Source organism: Prunus mume, linkage group LG2, assembly GCF_029339155.1.
Source record: "Prunus mume cultivar Tortuosa linkage group LG2, ASM2933915v1, whole genome shotgun sequence".
Lineage (NCBI taxonomy): Eukaryota > Viridiplantae > Streptophyta > Magnoliopsida > Rosales > Rosaceae > Prunus > Prunus mume.
Window position 1 is genome coordinate 23,616,995 of NC_142699.1, and position 16,712 is coordinate 23,633,706.

The 16,712-nt window shown below is 36.4% G+C and overlaps 1 protein-coding gene and 2 long non-coding RNA genes across 4 annotated transcripts; 1 reads left to right on the top strand and 2 right to left on the bottom strand.

Moving 5' to 3' along the window:
* The first annotated feature begins 4,474 nt into the window (after positions 1 to 4,474).
* Positions 4,475 to 6,171, top strand: LOC107880485 (uncharacterized). Its single transcript, XR_001677325.2, has 3 exons — positions 4,475 to 4,667; positions 5,016 to 5,165; positions 5,760 to 6,171. It is a non-coding gene; the product is annotated as an uncharacterized LOC107880485 (long non-coding RNA).
* A 489-nt stretch (positions 6,172 to 6,660) lies between these two features.
* Positions 6,661 to 8,006, bottom strand: LOC103321993 (uncharacterized). Of its 2 annotated transcripts, XR_016123684.1 has the most exons (3): positions 7,984 to 8,006; positions 7,051 to 7,222; positions 6,661 to 6,970 (listed from the first exon to the last, which is right to left on the bottom strand). It is a non-coding gene; the product is annotated as an uncharacterized LOC103321993 (long non-coding RNA). The 2 variants fall into 2 exon arrangements; XR_513421.3 differs by lacking the exon at positions 7,984 to 8,006 and having other exon boundaries at positions 7,051 to 7,977.
* A 6,099-nt stretch (positions 8,007 to 14,105) lies between these two features.
* Positions 14,106 to 16,235, bottom strand: LOC103321994 (geraniol 8-hydroxylase-like). The gene is made up of 2 exons (XM_008223847.3): positions 15,205 to 16,235; positions 14,106 to 14,902 (listed from the first exon to the last, which is right to left on the bottom strand). The coding sequence occupies exons 1-2, from the start codon at positions 16,096 to 16,098 to the stop codon at positions 14,294 to 14,296; spliced, it is 1,503 nt and encodes a 500-aa protein (XP_008222069.2). The 5' UTR covers positions 16,099 to 16,235; the 3' UTR covers positions 14,106 to 14,293.
* Positions 16,236 to 16,712: the final 477 nt, after the last annotated feature.

Sequence of the window (16,712 nt, forward strand, 5' to 3'; positions counted from 1 at the left end):
GCTTGTGTGCTGACTACCTTCTCTTGGATCTGCAACCTTCCTACACTGTGCATATGTCGAAATTATACACACACATCTATACATCAACCACACTCCCAAATCAGGACCCAAAACAAATTCTGGAATTAATCTTACCTTCGAATGGATATTGGATCTTGAAATCATCCTTGCAAGATTAGTGGTCAAGTGGTTCTTGGGTGACTCAATGTTCTTTTTGGACGAAATCCCATTAGACAACGTCTTCTCCAGCAGCTTTTTGAAGTCACCAATCTCAACTTCAAGCTTGGCCACATGGGATTCCAATTCTTTGACAATTCAAGTGGAGCATCTCATAGCTGGTGTCATTTCAAATTTGGGTTGGGAATCAAACAGATGGCGTAATTTCAATATATATATATATATATATATATTCTAGGGTTCGAAATCATACCTACAAGATGTACCGATCTGGGGTCCTTACTGGTGGAGAATGGACTCTGGTTCGGCTTCAACTTGCTTTCATCTTGGAACAGGTTAGCATCTGGTGACATGGATGGAGATATATCTGAAATTGAGGAGTCAAGAAATTCAAAAACCATATAAAGATTCAAGTGCATCAGATAATTCCACCCCACAGAGAGACAAGGCCCTTGCGTTCTTGAGAAAAATGAAGAAGGGCGAGAACGCGAACCTGCGTTTTATGAGCAAACCGAAGAAGTGAGAGCGTTGAGATAAATGGGTCTGCAACTTCCGGTTTTCTCACAACCAACAGAGATGCAATTATATCTTTCCACATGACACCCGCTGTGGCTACACCAATTATATTGTAGAAATTGCTTGGATTTGATACAAGTCTGCCCTTGTCCATGTTGGTCGCTGCGGCAATTCCACCATCGGTCTCGCGTTCGAAACCTCCCAGGTGTGTTCGTTTTCTTGCTATTTTGTTCTTATTGTTTTTATTTCTTTATTTCTTTTTAATTTTTATTTATTTATTTATGTATTTTTCTCTCTTAGGGTATTTTCTTTCTTTTTGCTGTCACATCTATTTATTTTCCACACCTTGAGGACAATGTGTGATTTAAGTTTGGGGGTGGGAAAATAAAATTTTAGATTTTTAATTTTTTGGGTCTTGTTTAAAATTTTCGTTTTTAAGTTCATATCCATAGATTATTTTAAACATTAGAACAAATGGACATGGTGAAAATCAATCCCACAGTAGAGTCTTTTCTGTTTATTGTTGCTTAGACACTAATTCATGAATTATACTTTGAAATTTGCACATCACACCAACATGGTTTTGGGGAGTGAGATTGAAATACTTACTTTTTGTCTAAGTGTGTTTTAATTTTTGTTCTTTATAAAAATAAAGTTAGTATGTGTTATAAAGTAATAATTGCCTCACCCGAAGCTTTGCTAGTAACCGGGCCAGTCCTGCCTAATCAGTAGTGATTCTCGAGACAAACGGTAAAGTTTTGGCATGAGGCAGGGTGGTTAGTTGGTTTTGTAGCCGTTTCAGCTTGAGTTAATAAGCCCTTAGGGGTGTTCTACACCTAGTGTCCTAAAGCCTTAGTGGTTTGGGAGTCATTGACCTAAAGCTCGCTACATGGGTTGGATCGAAAGCTTAAGGGAACCAACATTGCACAACCACTAATGTTACTGAAAAAAAATATATATATGTGAAGTATGAATAAAAGGGATGAGAGATAAGGGTTTTAGTCGAGTCTCCTTAACTATGATGGTTCACTTTACATTGAAGGAAGTTTGTGAATTCTTTCCTATCGATTGCAACTTGAAGGTGGAAATTTTGTTCTATTAAGTTTTAGCAAGGTGTTTAGTTTATTAAGTTTTTATTTTTGTTTGAGTCTTGTTTTGCTTGAGGACAAGCAAAAAGCTAAGTTTGGGGTATTTTGATGAGTCAATTTTATATTATATATTTAACCCCATTCTTAGTATATTTTGGTTAATACTTTGGAAGAATTTTGATACTTTGAATTATATTTCCAATATAGGACTTTCGATTCTCTCTGAAGCAAAACATAATCAAATGAACGAATTTTGGAGTAATTCCAGTTGGAGGACGTACGTGAGTCACTTAGCTTGATCGTATCAAAATATCAGACTTTTCCACCAAGCGATGATTTCCTGGCGAATAAATGAAGGAGCAGTGCGCTGTGCTGGAATAGTATAACGTTTTGGGCTTTTATTGCATTTTTGGAGCCCAAGATAACCTCAGATGGGTTCGTGGCCTTCAGGAGAATGTTTGGAATATTTTTATCTTTAAAACGAGCTATCTTTGGCCATATTTGGAGGAGATTTGAGACCAAAACGTGGCTGGGCAGATTGTGAGCAGATTCTCCTAATCCAATTTGGATTTTATATTCTAGTATTATTTTATTTTAACCTAGTTTCCTTGTGGGGATTGGGGCAGCTAGGTTTTAAGAGGTATTTAAGTTATTTTTCACAGCAAATTTTGACACTTCTCTTTTGGCTTTTGAACGCGACTTTTGCTAGGATTTTGGGAGAACTTCTACTTCAAGGTGTTTTCGATCTTTATTATTTTAATGAAGAACTTGATTATTTTTATTGTGAACATGCGTAACTAACTTTCTTTTGCTAGGGTGAGGCCACGAGCCTTAGCAAGAATATGTAGTTTTATAATTATATGCATGCAGGTTTTCGAATTATTCATCACTGGGTTAAACTATCTAAGTGTCTTGATGCTTGATCACCATTAGGATGTTTAGAAAAGTAATTTGATGCAGTTTTGGTCGGAGGTCGGTCCCTGAAATTGATGAAGGCTTCTTGTGATTAATATGTGCAAGTTCACTTATGATGAATACCACATCTTAAGGGTTGCATGATTTTTTCAAAAGGTTTCACAGAACTTAATGAGTCATGTATGTTTAGATTTGATTTGAATACCACAGACGGATTGCATGTGTGATATACGCTCTATGTTGGGGGTCCAAGTAGGCATATATTAGGAGTACCTAACCTTCGAAATATGCATGTATAGGTCATAAGTAATTGGGGGAACTATATAGAATTGTTAAGGTGACGGCGGATCCCTAGTGCTTTCTTAATTTGATTTCTAAAAACACAACTGTTTCTCTTGCTCTTAGCTTTAATTTTGCATATTGCCTTATTTTTATTAGTTAAATTCCTTTTAATTTAAGGTCTTCAAATCAAACATCTCAACTTTCTCTTTTGCAATAATTAATTAGAATTTGGTTGCTACGAGTTATTTAATAATCCCTGCGGAGAACGACCTTGCGAGAATCATTTATACTACAATAACCTTGTCATTCTTGCAAGTTTTGTAGGAGTTTTAACCTTGTTTGCGCAGGTACTAAAAAGCCTATCACAAATCTTAAGCTACACTACTTATATATTTAGTTAACTTCCCAATTAATATGTAACATTCTTATATTATCTTGTACATAGATAATATATTATATGTACTCATTATCTTGCTCTAGTCCCTTTTTTTTTTTTTAAAGTAGTTTTATATTGATTTTTCTTCCGTATGTAATGGGGCAGGACAGGGAACCCAGTCCCCATTGAAGGTGGGGATGGGGAATCCCTAATATGAATATTGGCTGAGTTGCAGAGTTATAATGGGGCCAAAGATTTGAGAAAGCTTGGTGAGAGAGAGATGGGGTTCGTTGCCAAGCTCTAGAAGATTGCCAATGAAGGGAAATGACTTTGGTCCAGGTGGGAGAAGATGCCTCTTGGGATTGGCTTTGCTTTACAGAGCTTGAATAATTGAGAACAACAACACAGAGAAAAGGCTTAGCAGGACCAAAAACTCAAGAAATCCATTCTCTCTCATTCTAATTGCACAAAAGTTGTTAAATTGAACTATTATAATTCGAATAAATCGAGTTTTGGTCTAAAAAATTCCAAGAGTTAAAATCATTTAACTTTAAATTCTATAATCAAAATAATTTATGACTCATACGTTTGGGAGCTATCATTCCCACAGATGCACATATCACATGTAAAATAGTAAATGACATGCAGTAATAAAATAAAAAAAGGTGGTGGTAAATGACATACCTACAATAATTTATAGCCAAGTGGGCTAGTGGTTTTGTTTTTTCCCATAAACATGCACGAGGGCTAATGGTCTTTTGTAACTGCACACGTCTGCTTTGAAAGAGGATGGTCCTAAACTACTTAAACAAGAAAAGAAAAATGCAAAAAGACAAAAGAAGTACAATTTACTGTACAATTTCCTGCCAACTCAAAGGGACTTTTCTCACCTAAAAAAGTATATTATATATATATGAGTCAAAGAATGGGTAGCTAGAATTCAAAATAACTTATGATTGGCCCCATTGAATTTTTTTTTGGGAAATAGCTCAAAATGTCACCTATTTTATAATTTTTTTGTGAAAATATCACCCCTCCTCTAAAATTTTAAAACTATCACCTATAAATACATTTGTATTGTTCACTGATTGCACATATATCACTTTTTTTAGAAATTTTGGTATATCTCACCTCTCTTGTTCTCTCTCTAACGCAGCTATATGCCTATCTCTTTGCTCTCTCTCTCTCTCTCTCTCTCTCTCTCTCTCTCTCTCTTGAATCGCGAACCCTTCCCTCGACCCCGTATTTTAGGTATGTCTTCTGAATAGGTGCTTGCAACCTTGAAGCTCTACTGGATCGACGGCCCTGAAAAGGTAGGGTTGATGGTTATTTTCTTAATATATGTGGGATTATGTGAAATAGGTTTTGTTTGATTGCTTGGGATTCTGTTAAATTGGTTTTGGGTTTAATTGCTTTCGGTTAGGTTTTTTGAATCTTCATGCTCATCCATTTGGGTTTGACCAATTGTATTTATATTGATCTGGATACGTGAATCTAGAAACTTGGGATTTTCCATTTGATGTAGTGGATGTTGTTGTGCTCATGTTATTTTGCAGTCGTATGGTTGTTATGTTGCTATTATATTGCTGTTGTATTGCCTTCTTATTGCTTAGTTATTGTGGTTGTACTGTGGTAATGAAATGTTGTTTTGTCATTGTCAGAAATGAAGACAATTGTTATTCTGATTTGCTACAATGGAAAATGGGTAACCTCAAAGAAGATGTGCAAATACGAAGGGGGTGACTTAAAAGGCTTAATAGTTCCACGGACCGTCACATTTGCTGAACTGTTGGATCGTGTGCATCAGATTGGTAATACAAATTTCCCAAATTTCCAATTTTATATGCAGTGCTTTGTATTTGTTTTTCAGCCGTATCACGTTTCTATATTTTCGTTGTTCTTCAAATTTTGTCATTTTCAATCTTTTTATGATTTGAGTATATTCGGAAATTGGGCATTTCGTAGTAAGGTAATTTTCCGATTTTCCAATTTGGCAATTTCGTTTTCTATGTTTTTAAAATTTTCAAAAATTGCTTAGTTACAGAATCCATTTTTGGCCTGAAATCCAATTTTATTGCTGTTATTGTAATGCTCTAATACTCTAAATTATAGCCAATGAGTAAATGGTGTACATTTCAATCCAATCAATTTAATGCATCAACTACATGCCCAATTTCGTCATATATAGACATGCAACTAACTCCTTGAACACAATATAAAATAAACAAGTTCCTATACATAACTGAAGCATAGGCAACTTCTTAATGTGAGGTTTGCGAAAGGTCATTATTTTAGACTTACTCAAAGACAAACATTCTCTAATAAAGCTAACCATGTTTTTGTTTATAAGTTTTCAATAAATACAATTGTGAGACTGAATATACCTTTGAAATTTGTTTGTGCAGACTGCAGTTGTCAATTGTCCCCGGCAATACTTAAAGATGTCGGACGTACGGCCTCCAAACGAAGATATCGTTACCAGGGAGACCAGCCGTGGCATGTGCCGTTCCTATCTCCACCTCTGACTCTAATTGCCACCCTATTGCGCCTATCCCAGCGATAGTTATTGTTATCCTATTGTAATTATATTGCCCTCATATTGCCACTAGATTGTTGTATATTGCCCAAATATCATGGTTCTATTGTATGTATATTGACTAGGGCTCATCATTGGGTTTAGAGTTTAAGGCCTACTTTATTCAAAAACAAGAAGAAGAGAAGAAAGGAACAACGTGCCTTTCAAAAAGAGGCACTTAGTTGCATCATAATTATACCGTAAGACATTGTAAGAAATAATTATTAAAAATTATAAATATGAAAAAATTATTTAGAAAAAAAGGAAGGTATGAATAAATATGCAAATTCTTGGTGATGGGTTGAAGAAAAGCGTGATTGTATTTGGTGGTAAGATTATGTTTGGTGATATGATATGTTGTTTGGCTTAATTTTCATATATGTAATTGTTGTATTAATAAGCGACACAAATTAATCTCGTAATCATCCCGTTATTAACTAGTAATGGGTCAAGATGAATAAATGAAATGAAACAAAACAAGAAACCCAAAATAAACACAAACAGCAATTTCCAACACCTTTTTATTGCCACTATATCGCCACTGTATCACCAGTTTATTGCGTTTTATGCATAAATGAATTATGCACTTCCTTTGTTTTCTATCCATTATGCAAATTTTGTGTTATGTATATGATTGGATTGAGTATAGAAAAATGAACAAAACTACACTGACTAAATGTCAAAAAAGGATACAAAAAAGAGTAGAAGTCAGTGGAAATGAACACAATGTCTCAAACAAGTAAACTGTCATACCTCCATAAAGAGCAAGTATGCTTATATATCAAGCAGTACAAAATAGTTGAACTTCACAATCTAAATAATAAGTAGGCTAACCATGATTGCAACTCGAAAAAAAACCCAAAATGGAATCAATGTATGTGCCATGTAAGGCAATTAGCCACTGCCACTGAATATACAATATTACATTTCACCTTGCTACACAGAATACCTAAACCAAATAGCTCTATTAAAATGTATGGATGACCATATAAAGCACCTCTAGCACAGCTTTGATGTCTGCATCTTCATATAAAGGCTTTCCTGACATAATTAAGGAGCACAATGAATTCCCAAGTGATAAGTGAAGACTGAACTCAATTCACTGACATTATCATATTTACCTCAATATATGCCTCCCCCCTTAAAGCCTCAATCGCAAGTTCGAGTCGGTAATATATAATCTTCGAATAGTCAACTTTATCCAACGAAATGTCGGCACTAAGATGCTCAATGAATTTGACCGTTATGATTCCATACGAGGTATTGTCAGGCCAATAAGTATAGAAATTAGAACTGCAGTTATGTACAATATCGATAAACTGCACTAAATTAGCATAGCTTACCCATCACGTTGTTTACAAACCATATAAAAAAACCAACTAATGCATCCATTGAATAAACGGGTGATTTGATACCTCTTCCTAGAAATTGACAAAGGACACCATCGTCCAATGAACTCTATTAATTTCCATTAAAATAGGAAAATAAATATTGCTTAGTATTAAAATTCCAACAAAAGCTACTGCAACTGCAAAAACAAACTATAAAGATTCATGTGCCTAATGTAGAGACTATAAATGAACACCTACAATTTTCCTTCTTTGGATGAAACAAAAACAACAAACAAACACAGAATCCAATTACATAAATTGCCAAAAGCATTAAAACCACAATGGAACGGGAATAAAACAATAATAAACTAGCAATGACACAGCACTACGATGCCAATATAATACCACTAAAATGGCAATCCAACATCAATAAAACAACAATACGATACCAATAACAGCAGCAAAACAATAGCAGTTTCAAACGAAGAACAAGAACACACTCCTTCACTATTTCAAACAAGGAATCATCACAATCATACAATTTCATAGAAATCCTTAAACCCTAAACCAAATTCAAAGAAACCCCTAAACCAATTTCATAGAAACCCATAAACCCTAAACCAATTTCAGACAAACCCTTAAACTAATTTTAGACAAATACCTAAACCCTAAATCAATTTCGAAGAAACCCCTAAACCCAAAGAAAATGATGATGAATAGTACTTTTTGGATGTGAACAGTAGAGTTAAGCTTCGATGAACAGACACCGTTGAGGGAGGAAGACCACTGCGTCACAGAGAGAGAGAGAGAGAGAGAGAGAGAGAGAGAGAACTGAGAAAGACCGAGAGTGAAAGCTGGCGAAGACGGACTGAGACTTGAGCGACAAAGAGACAGAGCAAAGAGAGAGTGAGAGCTGAGCTACAGCAAAAGATGGCGGCAAGAGAGGTGAGAGAGAACAAAATTTCTAAAAATGTGATATCTGTGCAATCAATGGACAATAAAAATATATTTATAGGTGATAGTTTTAAAATTTTGGTGGAGGGATGGTATTTTCACAAAAAAATTATAAAATGGGTGGCATTTTGAGATATTTCCCTCTCTTTTTTCCCAGTAGGAGCTCATGCCTCTTTAGTTATTCTAATTACCAATCAATCTTGAAAATTAAGATGCGTGACGCAGGGAGACAGTACATTCATGCATTTGTGGAAAGAAAGTTTTTCTTTGTTGTTTTCCTATGAATAGAAGACATGACATGTTTTCGGCTAAATTCACTCTTATGCACATGGCTGATTTTTTTGAAAAGGACCCGTGGAGCACGCAACATGAAACACTGTCATGGAATTACATATATATATTAAGACTAACGTCAAAAGACTTCCTAAAAATTTAGGGTCATTTTCAATATAGTGTAACAACCTGATCCTAAATTAATATTTAATTATTAATTTCTTCAGGTAAAAGTATATTTTGTCTTTGGAATAGTTTAATTATTCAAAAGTTGACTTTTTGTTCGGAAAGGAATTTGGAAATTTCAATTGGACCGCTACGTAGAGCTCGTCGATATGAGTTCGTAGACATGCGGCACGCCTAATTCCGAGTTGTAACGAAGGAGGAAAGGTCTAGAAACAAAAAAGACATAGTGGGAATTTTAAAAATTGTTACTGTATCTACAGTACCGGGTCTTCTTCCTTGTGATTTAACCTGATTTTCTAGTTATTTTTTTCTTCATTCTTTCCACTTCCATCATTTTTTTGAGGCACCATCTCATCTCGGTTGCCACCGCAACCTTCACGAAATCTTTTCCCATCGTCCTCCTCTACAAAACCCACCCAAGACCCAATCCGATTTGGTGATGATGAGCTCGATTCGAAGCTTGGAAAAAAGCAGGTTTTTCGGCGATTCCGATGGCCGAATCAGTCGAGTGAGGTATGGTTCCTCACTTAATTTTCGAGCTCTAGCTGATGGTTGGGTAGGATTTGATCAATTTCTAGCCTAGGTGGTTTGATTTATAACCCTCAGTTTGGCCGGTTTTCAAATTTGAAATTCTGGCCAATCCCGGTCATTTTTCAAACAAAAGTGGCTCCAATCGATGTCCTGAACCTAAGGTAGGAATTGTGACCGGCGGTTTGGAGATTTTCCAGCCACCGAAAATTTATCTAGACACTCAGGAGTTGCCGACGCGTGGGCCAGGTGGCGGTCAGGCATTGGGGTCTAAAATGATCCTTGTGTTGTCACGAGTGCGTAGGTGTGTTCGGATTTCAATTTGGATATCGTTTGAGTCTCAAACAGACTTCAACTATTGTGCAATTTCTGGGTTTGATATGTTCGGAGTGTCAGATCGAACTCAAATTCAAGTATGTGGTACTTTATAATTCTCGGATCGTATAGGAATCGATGGATCATGAATCCGAGTCTTGGATTTTCAAAAATCGCTAACCGTAGGGCTAAATAAACTGTAACAGTTCGATCTTGTGATTATGATCAAGCCAACCATCCAATTCAAATCAAACTTGCAGGGTAGGTTTAGAAAAGTGTGTTGAACCTGTAGGGACTCCCGGATTCGTGATAGGAGTTCGTGGGCCCCGCGGGCCCGGTTGACCAAGTTTAGGTGGTTGACCCTTCATTTGACCGTGAGTCTTCCGAAGTAATTTTACCCTTCGAAAAGTGTTAGAACGATCAGGTAAACGAGTCTTGAATGGAAGTTGGGTTATTCTGACCCTGTTAAGGTTAGAGGATTGTTTTATAGTATCTTATAAAAATTCGTGGATAGTACATCAATAATTGAAGTTATGGGAGTTTCTCTGAAAGTTATCATTTTTCATTAATTGATATTATTACGTTTATAAATTAAGTATATGGATTGAGTGGTATTAGGTTTTGTATGGAAGCATTATGTTTTAATTGTCGAATACAGTATTTTATGGAAGTCATATGAAAACGTGTGAGTGTTCATTTGTTAGTAATGGCATTAATTTCATAGATTAGATTACCATATCACTTATTATGAAATTATATGACTATGGAGTGAGTATATATAATTGTATACATATGGATTGCTAAATTATATATATATATATATATATCTATGTTATTTTGTATTTGGAGGTGTGTTATAGTATGTGATGGTAAACCTAAAGGGTATTTTCGATAATTGGAGATTATGCAATATTGAGAATTGATTTCTGGAAAATTGAGAAGAGAATATAAGCAAGGTTTGTGAAACAAGAGGAACTTCGAGATAAGTTTCAGAATATGGTTTTTAAACCCACCTGAGGAGTATCCCCCCCCTCCCAGTTGCCTTGAGACAATTTGTTATTTATGATAATGCCCCACGAGTTTCGGGGACGCCTGAACCGTGTGGTGTGAGGATTGCGGCTCGGTTGATCTGGTATCTCCGATGCTGCGAGGATTGCGGCTCGGTGACTAATGGTCCCCGAGGCTGCGAGAATGCGGCTCGGTTAACTTTGTGTTTCGAGACTTGCGAGTACGTGGCTCGATTAACTTTGTGTTTCCAAGACCTGCGAGAACACAGCTCGGTTAACTTTATGTTTCCGAGGCTTGCGAGGATGGAATTGACGGTATTAATGGAATTGACGGATTATTATTGGAATTGACATACCAGGAAATGGGGGTTAGACCTGGCAAACGGGTTGATTTAACGGATTTCGGGTCGTATTCATTTCAACCCATTAAGTTAATGGGTTAACACGACATGACCCGTTAAGTTAACGGGTGACAAATACTAGACCCAAACACGACCCGTTACAATTCACGAATATCCGACACGACCCGTTAACCCATTAAGAATAAACCATAAAAAAAAAAAAAAAGGAACAACTATCACAGCTTCTCTACCCAGCTAGCAAACACGCCATCTCTGTCTTTTTTCCCTAAACCCCAACCCTAATTGTTCTTCCCTCTTTCCCTCTTCGTTCCATTCTTCTCACCACAAAACAGTATATATATCTCTCATACATATCTTAAAAAACCCAACAACTACATAAATTGAGGAAGAAAGAAAATTCAAAATTAACTGAGAGAACCAAAACCAACAACTCTAGAATCACAATCACCCTCTGTGGACTGACCCAAATACCTCCTCCTTGATCCCTGGTGGCTAGGCTGATGGAGTCTATTGAGTGGAGAAAAGAAGAGCAGAAGAAAAGAACGAGAGGAAGAAGAAATGGAAAAGGGGAAAGAAGAAAAAGACACGAAAAAGAAGAAAGAAAAGAAAAATATTTTGCAAAATTACAAAATTAACCTCCTTAACAGGTGGCTAACGGGTTAACCCGTTTTTGCCCGACACGACCCGTTTGCTTAACGGGTGGCTAACGGGTTCACTCGTTTTCAACCCAACCCAATAAGCTCAACCCAAATACTGATAATTTCATGCGAATTCGTGTCATGTTAACGGATCGTAAGCAATATTGACAGGTCTAAGAGGGTACGCCTAGGTGGAGAGAATTTAGATTTTAATATGCTTTTAAACTAAATTGAGTATTTTATACGGTTACCATTATTTTCTTAAGCGTCACATTTGTTTTACAAGTGATAGATGGAAACATACATATAGATTCTAATTAAGTTGTTGATATATATATATATATATATTTATGAACCTTGCGTTAGTTTCGATACAACTATACAAGGGTCTTCGGAGCTTATAAATCTTTAACTTATTTTATTTTATTTTATTTTATTTTAGTATGTTTATTTATCTTTATCTTTTATTATTTTATATAGTATTAAATAGCTTAAGTTTTTCTAGCTTATTTTGCCCCACAAGTTTTAGAGTTATCCGGACTGTGGGAGCGAGGATTGCGGATCAGGTTGACTAGATGTTTCCAGAGTCCAGCAAGGATTACAGGGCAGGACATCTCACCAATGGTGTCACGAAGAAATGGATAGTTATGGCTTCCCAAGTGTGATTACCTAAATCTAAATACTTTTACTCATTCATTTAATTATATATTTCCAAGTGAGTAATGCCAGGAAGTTAGAAACAAGAAGCTGAGATGAAATATGAGAACTATGTGTGGATTGATCCCTTGGTAAGGGTACGTAGGCAGCCTATAGTTACAAGGTGCAGCCACGAGTTAGAATGTTTGAGATTGCCAATGTATTATTGTTGTTATGAAAGTTGAGATGAATTTTATTAGCAAATTGATTTATTTGATTTGTTGCGGCCAGAGGCCAGAATAATATGATGCTTGATTTGCTTGGGTATACTTTAATACATGTTGAATGATTGGGATATATAAATGTTTGTTGACAGATGGAAATTTTGGGAAATGTCCAATTTACAGGGAAGACTCAGTCGAATTTTCGGCAGAAGTCAAACTTGAAATAAATTGAATTTTGAATAGAAGAGCAAATAGGTCATTTGTGCTAGGCACCCACCAGGTGTCGGACACGCATAGGATTCGGCTAGGATTCTAAAGTGGAATTTGGGTCGGGTCCTGTCATATAAGTTCTCGAGTTTTAATTTCATCAATTTATACTCGATGGTTTTCAAATTTGACCAATTTAGACCTTCTGTTAAGTTGATCGTTTAGTTTAACTGATAACATGTCCACCATAGGACCACCGTTTCTTTAAATAAAAAAATTAATTAATTATATAATATAATATAATAACATTAAAAAAATCATTACCAAAAAAAAAAACCCCTCCCTCTCTCTCTCCATCCCCTTATCCTCCCAGCTCCCCCACAAGAAATCCAGGCAACTAATAGACACATTTGCATGCAACACAAGAAATCCATATCTCACCTAACTCTTAATTAAGTTTTGGCACGATATCCATATCTCACCTAACTCTTAATTAAGTTTTGGCACGATTGTCGAGACTTATCGAGAAAGCATGAAATTATCTTTTCACAGACTAACTCTTTTAAGTCGTTTATATGTATCCTCTAAGCTAAGAGACAAACTTAGGTAAAGACATTTGAGAACAATTTGGGTCTGGACTTATTTGTTACGAGTAGAAGCTTTTACAAGCTATCTCTATTTACCCTAAAGGGGAATTTACATGAATATCATCCGAACTTTTAGGTACATGCGGGATTATCACATAAATTTTTAAGTTTTTTTAATAACCATTTGAACTATTCAAAGTGTTGGAATATTTACCACCTATGTTTAACTCCTTTTAAAATTTCTGTTAAATCAAGTCACATGCTTCAAATAAGGCAATTTCCATCAATTTACTGTAAGTAAAACCAACCTAATTTTTCCACGACTTTTCCATCCCCTTCTAACACCAGTTCTCAACCATTGCCGAAGTAGCCCCTCCCAAATCTAGAAGAGTAGAAACAAAGAAAGAAAAGTGATTGAGCCAACAAGATTTCCAAATACATTTTTTAAATTGAAAAATCAACACCGAATATCTTAATAAGAAATTTACAAAACAAAAATCTGTATTCTAGTGCCATGGCTCTGTTTGCTTTTCCTTTAGATATAACCTTCGCAAGGTCAATCTACCATCATATATTGAAGGGGATGTGTAGTGAACAAATTTTAAGAGGCAATGATCTAGAGTTTCTAAATTCATCTTCCTGTGATGTGTTGTGAAGAAATACGTGGGTATGAGATCCAAGCCTAGTAAAGCAACTAACACCAAAATTTTGAAAAATATTAATCGTTGAGAAGAGGAGAGGAAAAAGCACTAAACATAAACAAACACCCTTATGGGTGAGGAGTGAGGAGCGCTAACGACTCTCAATGTTGGCAACTGGAGAATCGCTAATCGGCGTTAGCCATTAGCTCTGATACCATGTAGAAACTGATTTTTCCTTAGTAATTCATATGATCATTATACAATATATAAATATGTAGAGAACAATCTACAATTGGAACAAGTCATTATCATAAACATAAATATGGAGTTATGGCCTAATAACAACATAACTGACAACTAACCATTTCCTATCATTAGTAGGATTAATTATTGTAACTGAAATACTATTGTAACTCCCTAATAAAAACATAAATCTATTTACTATAGAAACCATAGCTAGCTAGGTTTGGTTCTCCTAATACTTGATGGGCACAGCTATCAGAGGATGAGCCATCTGTAAAGTGAGGCCAAACTTCTCATCCATGTTCATTTTTTCTGGCACAACTCCATCTTCAAGCTTCCAATTATCAAACGAGTTAATAAGCGAACCCAACATCAAATTCAACATTCTCATCGCCAAAGGCAACCCAGGACATATTCTCCTCCCGCTACCAAACGGAATAAGCTCAAAGTTCTGGCCAGTAACGTCAATATCCAATCCCAAAAATCTCTCAGGGATAAATGAGGTAGGGTTGTCCCAAATGCTGGGGTCTCTGCCGATGGCCCATGCGTTGACCAACACTTGTGCACCCTTTGGAACAATGTAACCGCAGATTTCTACGTCTGCTTGGGCTTTGCGAGGGAGAAGAAGTGGGACAACTGGGTGCAGTCGGAAGGTCTCTTTGATTATGGCTTGTAAGTAAGGGAGCCGAGTGATGTCTGATTCCTCAACTGGTTTTCCTTTGCCAACAACCTTCTTCAGCTCCTCTTGAGCTTTTGACAGCTTTTCAGGGTTGCGTAATAGCTCAGCCATTGCCCATTCTAATGTGGCTGAAGTTGTCTCTGTGCCCGCACCAAATAAATCCTAATTCACCAAAAAGTTAATTAGTCAAATTAATATGGGCACATAGACACATAATGAGCAAATAAAATTATATATATATAGTTTTTTTTTATACAAGCGATATAAGGTGATTCGAACACAAGACATTGATCAGTGTAGACATTGTTTATAGTACTAACATAAACAACAACAGAAACAACAATAATAAGTTATAATTATAAAATCTAAGAAATTTAATTATGAATTCAGACAAGGTCATCAAGAACAATTAGACTTAGTAGAGCTAGAGTAGAGTAGTAATATAGCAATAAGTAGCAACTAACCAGAAACAAATGTTGAGTTTCAGCCATGTCCATATCCTCATTTTTCTCTTCGCTCATGTTTATAAGAGTATCCAACATATCATTCCCTGTGACATAATCACGTGACTTCCTTGATTCTAACCTTTGGACGATCATGCGGTCAAAAAGGTCAATCATCTTCCGGAAGTGCTTGCCCAAACGGCGCCGTATCCCCATGGGATCAATCTTCTTAAGCACAGGAAAATAGTCAGCCAAGTTTGGCTTCCCAGCCTCCTCCATAATATTCCACACCAATTCCTTGATCTCTGTAGCCCTCACACTGTTCGGGTCCGCTAAATCCACAGAGAACACAGTCCGCGACATCAAATTGAGCGTAGTTTTGAAAGCAGCCCTTCCAACTTCAACCGCCTTACCTTCAACGCCTTCCTTAAGGTCAGCTAAGAGCTCCTGCACTTTTAGGTGACGGTTGGCCTGGTTGGCGTCGAGAACTTTGGCCGCGAAAAGCTGGGAGTTGCATATTTTGCGGAGGTTTCTCCACGTGGAGGCAACCGTCAGCCAGGGCATGCCGTACTTGGCATGCTTGCAGGCTTGGACTGCATCCGGGATAGTTCGGTTGCAAAAGAATTGGTCGTGGGTGCGGAGGACTTGTTTGGCCACGGCGGATGAAGAAACTACAACTGTTGTTATTTGGCCGAGTTGTAAAGTCATAATGGGGCCATAGCGTTGTGAAAGCTTGGTTAGAGAGAGATGGGGTTTGTTTCCAAGCTCTAGAAGATTGCCAATGAAGGGAAATGGGTTTGGTCCCGGTGGAAGCCTTGTGGGATTTGATGATCTTTTTGCAAAGGAATAATAGAGGGCATGGATTGAGATCCATGCAACTATAAGACACAATAGTATGAAACTCAAGAAATCCATCTCTCTCTCTCTCTGCTTCTTCTCCCCCTACTCTTAATTTCTCTCTCTCTCTCTCTCTGTTTCTTCTCCCCCAACAACCTGTAAAGTTTGGCCAGATGCAGGCCAAGTCTCAACCATTCATTTGCCCCCTTAGTCCATCTCCAATCCAAATAGGGCTAAATCCAAATTTCTCACTTTCAAAATACAACTAGTCATGTATTGCTCGAACTCAAACAGTTTTTTCCTCCAACCATGTAGACTCATAATTTGAGTCCTCAACTTTATTAAATTGTTTAAAAAAGGTTAACCTCTATTTTTTTTTCTCATTAATTTTTCTTGACATTATTTTTGTTTCGACCTTCGTGAATTAATTTTCTGAAGATTTTAACCTTAAAAAATCCAAAATTCAAAATATAATATAATTTCACTTTTAAAAAAATACAGCAGCATTTTATTTCATAGACTTTAATGAGGATTTATAGAGTTTGGGATATGTTTTGGTGTTAGGTCTAATTTATAATATTTTATTTATTTATTTATTTATTTTAGATGTTGGATTTTAATTTTAACCGTTGGATCATTTGTTTTTTTGTTGATCAAGTCACTTTTTAATCACAGTCATTGGTTTAAACTAG

What these genes read in the sequence shown, in the direction of transcription:
- LOC103321994 (XM_008223847.3), bottom strand. Translation starts at nt 16,098, where the DNA reads ATGGATTTCTTGAGTTTCATACTATTGTGTCTTATAGTTGCATGGATC. An exon ending in AAACTCAACATTTGTTTCTG is followed by an intron (nt 14,903 to 15,204) that starts GTTAGTTGCTAC and finishes TTGGTGAATTAG; the next exon opens with GATTTATTTGGTGCGGGCAC.